General features: G+C 35.2%; 1 protein-coding gene across 1 annotated transcript; it reads left to right on the plus strand.

Annotated features, from left to right (window-relative positions):
- Nucleotides 1-9,426: 9,426 nt before the first annotated feature.
- LOC122019290 (nucleobase-ascorbate transporter 12-like) lies at nt 9,427-10,579 on the plus strand (the record flags this gene model as incomplete). The annotated part of the gene is made up of 3 exons (XM_042576773.1): nt 9,427-9,580; nt 9,690-9,976; nt 10,218-10,579. Coding segments are annotated over 3 exons (663 nt in total), but the record flags the coding sequence as incomplete, so codon positions are not given.
- Nucleotides 10,580-11,251: the final 672 nt, after the last annotated feature.

Here is an 11,251-nt window from a genome sequence, read left to right on the forward strand (position 1 = left end):
CCCCCTTTGGGGCATATGCCAATCGATATGGGTCTTCCTCCTTGGAGGCATATTTCGATCGATATTATCCTATCTCCTCTTGAGGTATATCCTGGCTGATATTAGCCTACCCCCTTTGGGGCATATGCCAATCGATATGGGTCTTCCTCCTTGGAGGCATATTTCAGTCGATATTGTCCTACCTCCTTTGAGGTATAGCCCGACCGATATTACCCTACCTTCTTCGTTTGATTATGTCCTTTCCCTTTCTTATCGGGGAACCATGAAACCTAACCCATATCACTAGCCTTCCCTTCAAGTCTAGTCGAAGGAGGTGTAGACGACTGACTAGACACAAGTCTGATTTTGTTTTTTCCTACCTGTGCCACCTATAATAATTTGACTTTACAAATTTTATGTACAGTGATCCCGTGACTCTATGTACAGTGATCCCGTGAACCTTAGTATAGCGATTCATTGGGTCCTTTAATCCTTTAAATAGGGCTACAACCTTCTCTTCGTTCATCGCCTTCCTCAGTTCTTTTCCTTCTCTACTGATCTTTTCTTGCTAAGAGTATGGCTTCGACTCCCCCTCTTTGGAGGCGACTTTTGTTGGACAAGGAGAGAGATCTATATATAAGTTTATTCAAGTTTTTGCTTCGACTAACTCTAGGGTTCGAGGAACTGTCCCAAGAGATGAAGTTTTTCAAAGTTTAGAATTTTCATCCAAAGGTGCCAATGCTCTGAAGGCTCAAGAAACTTCAAAGAGATTTTCGTTACTCATGGAGGGCCAACCCAATAGCCCATGGATGTCATGAGAAGGGCACAACACATATTACCGACGGGCTATGCTGGGCGGCTCTAGTTGTAGAACTCCAATGCTTGGGGAGAGGCTCTCTCAATTACTTTTCCATCATGGTCTGAATAGATCCATCCCCTTCCCCTTTCCCTTGAGTCTTTCTGCTTCATACTTCTCTTCGTCCCGGGCAGGATATTGCCACTTCTACGCCTTGACAAGCTCGGACGAGCTTCCTCTGCGCTAGGTAAAATGTTTCCACTTCTGCTCCATGATAAGTTTGACTACAGTGGGACTAAAACTTTCTAAGCATCTCAAGAGCTTCTGTTTGTAATTTTTGTTATCTGTTTAAGGTTTAATGTTCTGAAGCTCAGATTGAAAGTCTTCAAAAACAATTCAAATTGGCTACAGATCTTAACCAAGAATTATCTTCCAAAATTGGCGAACTAAAGCACTACAAGAATTTTTGCATTCAACAACACCCAATAGACAACGCTTTTTAATAAAAACGTTGTCGTTCTTTGTTTTACAACGCTTTTAGTGAAAAGCGTTGTCTATGGTATTTACTTTTACTAAAGACAACGGTTTTTAATGAAGTGTTGTCTTTAGTGTTGTTGTTTATGGTCAAAGACAACATTTTTTTAAAAAATGTTTTTTAAAGTGTTGTGTATGTTTCCCCTAAACTCACTTAAAATAAATTCGCAGCCCTCGCTTTGCTAAACTCTAAACCCTCAACGCGCGCACGCCTTCTCCTCACCACTCCTCTCCACGAGTTCTCCTCTCCACTCCTCTCCACGAGTGCCTTCTCCTCTCCTTCTCCTCTCCACGAGCGCCTTCTCCTCTCCACTCCTCTCCACGAGCGCCTTCTCCTCTCCACGAGCGCCTTCTCCTCTCCTTGCCGCGTGATCTCCTCTGAACCCTAATCTCGACCCAAACTCCTCACGCAAAACTCCTCACGCCGGCCCAACTCCTCCAAGTCGAGATCCCTAATCTCGCATTTCCCCATCTCCTCAATCAAAGTCAGCTTACCCTTCCTAATCTTCTCACGGCTCCTCAACTCCTCTGAACCCTTCGATCTTAGTTCCTTCCTCGCAGAGCAGATTCGAGAGTAGGAGGAACGGAAGAAAGAAAGGTAAAATTTCTTCCATCCCTCTAGAATAAGATTTTGTTTATTTTTGATTATTTTCCGAACTAGCCATTTTGCCGGATTCATACTGCATCAATTTTCCCCCTCCCCTGATTGTATTTTCTTATGATTTAATCTGGAATTTTTAAACGTTTAGCTATAGACTTTGGCAGTAGGTATTAATCCTTAAAAATAGCATGAAGCATATAACATGCTATCCTTTTTTCTCAAATTCAGTGTGAAGCTGTTGGCCAAGTTGCAGATATTATTCACATTCCAGCCTTTCTTTGTCGTCAGGTATAATGTGCAGCTTGAAATTAATCAATCTCTAGTGTTATTCTACTATTATTTTTATTGTGTACCCTTAATGCGCAGAGAATATCTCTCATTTTTATTGTATCTAAAACTTGTGTTCTGCATTATCTCATCTTAATTCTGGGCAGTGACTTGTGCCTACTCAGTTTGTTGAATTTATATCAACTACTATTGTTATATTTATGTCACTTGCCTTCTAAGAGCTTAATGGCTTAAGTATGATTTAATACATCATGCACTATTGCATTGAGTTGCTTATGTTGATGTCCCTTTGAGGAAGTTGCAGATTCTCAAGTGCTAAAGAAACAAAGTTGCTTATTATAAGTTATAATTCAAGCATTTTCCTGGAATGGTTTCATTTTTCAACTAAAGGTTAACATGTTTCAATAGAGAATATGTTTTGGTGAATGCTCCAATATTATATGACTCTACAATTTATACCAAGGCAAAAGTACCTAACTACCTATACGTAGACTCTAACAAACATGTACATATGGATAATATAGATAACTAGGTTATCTCCCCAAGTGAGAAATTTGCTATTGGGATTGCATTTTGATGAGAAACCTGTATGGTCAAAAATTTTCAGGTAGAAATACAATTTTGATTAATTGTTTAAATATTTTGTTATAGTTTCACACTATTGTTTGTGTTAATATTTTTAGGTATTAGCTCATTGTTGATTGATTAGTTATAAAGAATGGACAAAGATTGGATGTCAAAGGATAGACTATCACGTGAATATGAGAATGGAGTTGAGTCTTTCTTGCAATTTGCAATGGAAAACACTAATGATCCGAATATGGGAATATCTTGCCCATGTGCAAAATGTGGCAATCTAAAGAAGATATTTAATTGCTGAATTTTTGCTTTTGAATATAAGTGTGTAAACAATTTACCTATGAGGATGAATTTGTGGACAATATTAATATGTTATATTCCTCACTTTAATTCGAATCAGATATGTTGTGATGTTGCTGCAAGTTTCTGCTTTTATCTTTTATTTTTTTTCATACTGTTGTGAATTTGTTGGTGTAAATATATCATCTTGCTGTGAGTTTATGCATGTTTCTAACTAAACTTATGTTGATCAGTCTAAGTTGTTACAGATCAATGGATTCTACTAGAAAGAGTAAGAGAATAGGGCAACTTGCAAAGTTGGACAAGGGTAAAGAAGTCATTACAGCTGCCCGTGAAGAGAGTTGCGAGGGTGATAAAGTGTTGGATTCCAAAGACACTATCTCCTCAAGAACTTCTAGAGGTCGCACACAGTTGGATAAGATTACAAAGCAAAGAATGCAAGGTATTAGAAATGAGGTGTCATTCAATAATTTTGGACAACCGATAGGACCAGCTGCTGTAGCCATGCAAAGTTACATTGGTGTCTTGGCTCGGCAAAAGGTTAATATTAAATACAAGACATGGAAGCAAGTCCCAATTGCTGTCAAAGAATTAATATGGGAATCAGTCAATGTAAGCAAGTTAGCATGTTTTAACAATTATAATATTTCACTACTAATGATAGATATATTTTATGTTTGTCTTAATTAATCTTATTAATGTTTTCCACTTATTTGATGTACAGTTGATTTATAATGTTGACTCAAAGTGGAAAAAGGGATGTTTGAGGTCTGCAAACAGTAAGTGGAGGCAATACAAGACCCATCTCACCCAAAAATTTATTTTAAGCAGGCGTGACAAACCTGAGGAGTTGAATGAGCCACCTGTTGGCTTTGAAATTACAAGAGAAGATTGGCGTGCGTTTGTCATTAGTCGCATTTCTGAAGATTTCATTGTAAGATTCTAAATTTTTTCTTTTGAAACTATTCGATCATAATTCATTATGTATTATTCAAATTTGATATGTCGCCTGTTTGAAATAACTAGAAACTCAGTGATCAACAAAAAGAGCGAAGGAAAAAAAATAGATATCCTCATCGACTCTCACGCAAAGGGTATGCACGCTTTGCTGAAGAAATTGTAAGTATTTTTAAAATATATTTCCTCTAAGAACCCTCTAATTGATTCACATTAAATTATTTCACATTTGTTATTTGATTTTTCTTTGTTGTAGGGGACTGAATTATGTGATGATAATGACATCAATAGAGCTATTATGTGGAAGAAAGGACGCGCCAACAAAGGAGGAGAGTTTGAAGGTGAAGATTTGGTGGACACAGTACACAAGATTGTAAGTAAATTTTCATGTTCTTCTGATAATGACTTCAATATATCTTCTAGTTTTCGAGAGTAAAGTTGCATGCATGCATACCCTTTGCGTGAGGAAGCCAAGGCAAGCAGTGCAATGAGGAGTTTAACAGCCATTCCTTGCATAGCTTGAATTCTCAGTACTAGAGCATGTATTGAGGAAGTAAATGGTGAATGAATGCATTGAGAGCTTAGAGGTGACGGGTTTATATAGAACAGATGTGGATTTACTAGGTATCTAGGTTTGAAATGTTCTTACTTGGAGAAGAGATCAAGTCGAAAAGTCTATTACATGCAGTGGTTTCCTTTTGCTGCAATCAATTAATGGTGAATGCATTGAGAACTTAGAGGTGATAGCTAGAGTTTCTATAGAACAGATGCAGATAAATCAACCAGGTTTGAAACATTCTTGGCAGTAAGCAATTTGTAAGCTTCAGTAACCCAAGGGCCAGTAAAGTTGTTCCCCAGACCACTGCTCTGAAGCTTCTATTATGTTTTCCCACTTGATTGGTGACAAATAAAGCTCCTTGTCTCCTTGAGCATTCTCTTTGTGCTGTTTTAGTTTGAATTAAAGCATAAGATTCATGAATCGGAACTTGAGAGGTTGGGAACAACTTTACTTTTGATTATTCTTTCCTGCAACTCCAGACAATTAGCTTCAATTATGTGGTGGTCCTCTCTTTATGGGTTTGTGTAGTGAAAATTTATTAAAATTTTGTCATTTTATTAAACTTGTAGTCAATTGCTCAATCAAATATGTGCCTTTTTTAGAACTGTGCAGAAGTAAATATATGATTGAATGCCAAAAAAGGAAAAAATATTTCAAAGTCAACTTCATATTTGTTCAATATGACTTACTAAGCACTTGACTTGAGCTATCACGGGAAGAACCGACCTGGACATCAGTATTTTTTAAACCAATATTGCATATCCTTGGTAATTATCCTTGGTAAAGTACTGATAATTCTTTTTAATGTTGCATTACAGGATGAATATATACAGCAAAAGAGGGAGGGTAAGCTGCAATGCGAAGGAGCAAAAGAGGATATTCTTACCAAGGCACTTGAAACTCAGGAATATTCTGGGCGTGTCCGGGGTATCGGAGGTCATATCAACCCAACAATCTATTTCAATGTTGGTAGAACAAGGAAGAAATATGATGTTACCCTAGATATAATCGCTGAGCATAAAAGGGAGCTGAAGGAGGCGAAGATGCAAATTTTAGAACAAGATGTACGCATCCAAAAACTTGAAGCATTAATGCATAAAAGGGGTGCATGGGACAATTCAATTGATGACAAAGGCAGTTGCTCGGTGAAGTTTCATCAGAAGAATATTGAAGAAGATGACGTACAGATTGTGGGTAAAGACGAAGTTTTACAGGTAAAATACAAGTTATAGTGATATTCATTATTATTATAGCATTATAAACTAAATATAATCAACATGTTTTTTTAATATTTTAGGGTCAATCAGTTGCATTGACATTGGAATCTTGCTCAAATATTGCTGCATATGGTACAATTGTTTGTTTCAATGGCATGGAAAAAATGCTTCATGGTATTCCATTTCCCAAGAATTGCATTCGAGTCTCCATTGATCAAGCAGTGGACAAATCCGCTCCTTTGCCATATCCAATTCCAAGTGAATGTGAAGTAATTGGTGATGCCATAGGAACTGTTGTGGCTTGGCCTGAACAGCAGATTGTGAAGCAAGATGAGGTATATGAGATATTATATTTCTAATTATATTGTCACTTTATTATTATATTTCTAATTATATTGCCACTTTATTATTATTCAACCTAGCTATCTAACTTGTTTATATTTGAAATTATTAGAAGCCTAGAAGGAAGAAGTTTGAACGAAAAAAATCAAAACCTACTTTGTCAACAAGTGTCCCAAGAGCATTACATATGTTATATTGTTACAGTAAGCATGCTCTAGATGGAGGAAAATGTATATCAATGTGCTTAGATAATGAAGTGTTTGATGAAGATTGTGAACTTTTTCTTGACCTTGAGGACATCAATTCTTTGTATCATTTGGAGTCAATTTCAGGAAATTTGATCGTTGCCTACATATGGTAAGTAAGTTTATTTAAGCAATTTCAGCAACTTTTTCATCACATGTTTGCTTCCCAATTTTAGCAACTTATTATGGTTTATTGTTACAATTTCACCAACTTATTATGAGTGATCATTATTTTTTAATCCACATGATTGTTTTGTATCTAAATTTTATTATTTAGTATCTAAATATTATTTTCTCGGTTGCAACTGCATTGCTTTACTTATGCTGGGAAATTACTGCATTGCTTTATGTTTGTTGGGAAATTCTAATATCTAGCAAGACAGAAAATCCCTGATTTGAACTGCAAGAAGTTTACTAATATTGTTGTGTGAACAAGTTTACTCTTGAAAAATTCAACTTCTAGTAATTTTCTCATACCATGTTATTCTCATTAAGTTAATAGTTCATCATTTCTATTGAGAGGTTTACTAATATCAATTGATGTGGTACACTTTACATAAATATAGCTCATTCATTTTCAACCGGCCCTTAATGTTTGCCTTCTGCCATTTGTTCTTCTAGACAGGAAGTACTTTGCTCATATCTTTTTTCTTGTATATTTTTAAGTATCTTAAATGTGCTTGTCCTCAAGAAATAAAAGAATTTGCATGTATACATTTCTGGTATGTTTAATATGCAAGACTGTTCATAGTAAGTTCTCATGTATGGATGTTACTATCATCAGCCATAACTTAGTGTTATGAGTGATCATTATTTTTTCCAACTTATTATGAGTGTTTTGTATCTAAATTTTATTATTTAGTATCTAAATATTTTTTTCTTTGCAATGATAGGTGTCTGTATAAAAAGATGGTGAAAGATACCAAGACAAAGAAATTCAGATTTATGAATCCTCACAAACTCCCATATCTGGCAAAAACGGCACAAGACAAATCAGTTAAGCTTGAAACCCTGAATCAAAGGGCAACTCTTTTAGCAGATAAGCTGACAAGTGCATCAACAGATCAACTAGTGTTAGTGCCATGTAATGTCGGGTAAGCAAGAAGTAAAACATCACTTTCAATTGCTTCCTTTCGATAATTTATTCAATTTTATGATCTAATCCTATGTATTTGCCTAGTTTCCATTGGAATCTTAGTGTTATTGAACCTTACAAGGATGCTATTTACCTGCTGGATTCCCTAAGTTGCCGCATTCGCGATGATGATTCAAAATACGTAATGGAAATGTGAGTTCAGATTTCTTTTAGTAAATATTTATTATAATAAAAATCTTATTTAACAAATATTCTTAACGTATGAAGGGCCTTAAAATTGTTTAATTCAACCAAGGGAAGGAAAGGTAGGAAAAATGTTAAGTGGGAAGTAGTTAAGGTATGTGTACTTTTGTTTAACATATATTGTAATGTGTATAATTTTCATTAACAATTTGACTCTAATTACTATATATAGGCTCCTCAACAACCGGATGCGAAACAATGTGGTTTTTTTGTGATGCGATTTATGAGAGAAATTATTGAAGAAGTTGAGACTATTGAGAGAGATTCGCTGCAATCAATAGTAACATTATTTAGCTTATCTCAAATTATTTGACATAAACTATTTAAAATTGCAAAGTGATCAGTGTTGATTATTTTTTCCATTAACATAAATTGTGTATGCTCACAGTTCACAAAAATAGGGTACTCTCGTGAACAAATTGATGAGGTTCGGTCCGAGTTGGCGGAGTGCATACAAGATCATATTTATGAATAGGTATGGAATGATAGTTGCCATAATTCTATTTAGATTTAAGTTCATGGAATGGTGGTTTTTTTTGGTGGAATCATAGTTAATGCCAATTTTTTTGATGCAGTGCATAGTTACCAGATCGACCTTGAGCAGTTGACCCCAAAGAAAAGTTGTCACTGAAGTTTAAAAACTTGTGAAAATTTTTAGTGAATGATGATGTTTTGTGAATGATGATGTTTTGGAAAAATTGTCACTTAGGTGAAAGGATGTTTTCTGGATTAATATGCAAGTACAAAGCACTGTATTATATGTTATTCTGTAAAGTTCTGTCAGTGTAAATTATCTAGTTTCTTTATCTAGCTTTTGTTCCACTATTGGGTTTGTTTTTCTAATAATTACTCGTGCAGCAAAATACTGAGCAAGAAGCTGTAGATCTTATAATCAGGTAAAGTAGAAAAAGTTAACTACTTCATTATGCTTTCATCTTAGTATTTGTATATTTGATTTGTCTTCTTTGAACCAACTTCAAGTCAAAAAGCCAGATCCTCTAGATAGCTGTTAAAAATAAGGTATTATTTGGTTTGTCAGTGATCTTAATATTTGGTAATATTTGGTCTTTGATGCTCACGACAGAGTTCCAATGCTGCATGATTACCTTGTTCAAGCAGATTGCTCGCTGCCTCAGTAGCTCGCATTTTCAGGTTTGTTTCATCATTGATATTCCTTCTTTTTAGTGTTCTATATTAAAAGGAAATACTAACTGTCGATGAGATTGTTATCCTCTTGCTTGAACATGAACCAAAGTATATAAATTTGACCTTTTGATCTGAAAGTATAAAAAAAAGTTAATTGGATACTAGTTTTTTATTTTTTTTTTGCAGTTGCATTTGTTGTATTTTCATATGTTTCTCAGTGAACTTCTAAACAATTCTTTTTTCATTAATTTATTAAGGCTTATTATAAGTTTCAGTTTGATGGTGCAAATTGTTTTCTTTTGTAATCCATCTGTTTCTTCTTTGGTTTAGGAAAGTTGAAGTGAATCCCTTGATAGTTGTTTCATAGGTTTGTTCCATTATTTTCCAGTACGTACTGGAATCACTATCAATAGCCCTCAAGGACTGTTTACAACCTTGCAATCAAATTAATTGGACTTATAATCTAATGTATGGTCATCTGGAGCATGAATATTGGAGGATTCATGAATGACTCTTCGGATGATGAATGTATGTCATTTAATATTGGTTCATCTCTAGTGTCTTGGCTGCACTTTGGGGCACAGGAGTCGCTTCAACCACTCTCACTGAGAATATTCACACTATTGCTACAACTAAAATGGGTAGTCGGAGAGCTATTGAGCTCGGTGCTGTCATTCTCATTCTGTTATCTTTTGTTGGTAAGCACCAATGCTATTTCTCCTCGCTATACATCAAAAGAAAGAATTCTTGTTACTTTTTTTTTCTTCCTGTTATCTAGCAATTGTTGCCATCCCAATTTTTGATCAGGGAAAATAGGAGGATTTATAGCTTCTATCCCAGATGTCATGGTGGCTGGTCTTCTTTGCTGTATGTGGGCCATGATTGCTGCTCTGGGCTTGTCAAACCTGCGATACAGCGAGACTGGAAGCTCCAGGAATAATATCATAATTGGCCTCTCATTGTTTCTCTCATTATCAGTACCTGCCTACTTCCAGCAATATGGACTTATTCCATCTTCAAATTCATCCGTTCCAAGTTACTTCCAACCATATGCTGTTGCATCTCATGGACCTATTCATACAAGTTCTCGAGGGGTATGTCTTCTTCTTCTCCTACAATGTTTGTGCTGATTATTACCCATGTGACCTTATATTAGTGTTTAGACTTGAAATATCAAGTTAGCACTTAGAAGTTACGTGGGGTATGATGCCCACATAATTATACTCTTGAATATATTCCCTTTGACAAATCAGTGATAGATAATCTAGTTCATAGGATCTTTCTGGAGTTTGAAGTTAGAATAGATCTGATTACTGATATGTGTGACAATTTCAGGTGAACTATGTTCTGAATACTTTGTTTTCATTTCACATGGTGATTGCATTTATTGTTGCATTTATTCTTGACAACACTGTTCCTGGGAGCCGTCAAGAACGTGGAGTATATGTTTGGTCTGAACCAGAGGCAGCAAAAAGGGAACCAGCCATTACCAAAGACTACGGCTTGCCTTTCAGAATCGGACGTATGTTCACATGGGTGAAATGGGTTGGCTTATAGCACATTGCGGACGGAAAAGATCCATTACCAAATTGACAGTTTTAACTTCATTCTTCCTTCTGCCACTACTAGTCTACTATTGGATCTTGTTCTAGGTTTAGCGATTTCACGAGTGAATTTTAAAACAGCGGTTAGTCAATGATGAGGTTTTGTAAAACTTGTGTGTTTGAAAAATTATTGTCATGAAGTTAAGGATAACTTGTATGATACAAATTTAATTTGTGGATCAATATGTATACATTTTGTTTGTATAATATAAAGTTTTATTTATTTGTTAAATAGTCTTATTATAAAAATGATTGTGGTTGTGGATATTCAATTATATGTAAATTTTGAGTATTTTTATAATTTTGGCTATTTTAAGAAAAACACTATTTTTTATAAATTTAAAAAGATAACGTTTTTAAGTAATAAAAGACAACGCTTAAAAAACAATGTCTTTGAGACCAACCACAACGCTTTTAAAGCGTTGTCTTTGATATGTGCATTTTTACAACAACATCTTTAACAACGCTTTTTAAGAACGAATAGACAACGCTTAAAAAGCGTTGTCTTTGTGACCAACCACAACGCTTTTAAAGCGTTGTCTTTGATATGTGTATTTTTACAACAGCATCTATAACAACGCTTTTTAAGAACGAAAAGACAACGCTTAAAAAGCGTTGTCTTTTTGACCAACCACAACGCTTTTAAAGCGTTGTCTTTGATATGACTTTCTACAACACCATCTACAACATCACTTTTTAAGTACATACGACAACGCCAAAAAAGCGTTGTTGTTTAGCTTTTTTCTTGTAGTGAAGGTTGATTAT

The sequence above is a fragment of the Zingiber officinale genome, chromosome 9A (genome assembly GCF_018446385.1).
Source record: "Zingiber officinale cultivar Zhangliang chromosome 9A, Zo_v1.1, whole genome shotgun sequence".
Lineage (NCBI taxonomy): Eukaryota > Viridiplantae > Streptophyta > Magnoliopsida > Zingiberales > Zingiberaceae > Zingiber > Zingiber officinale.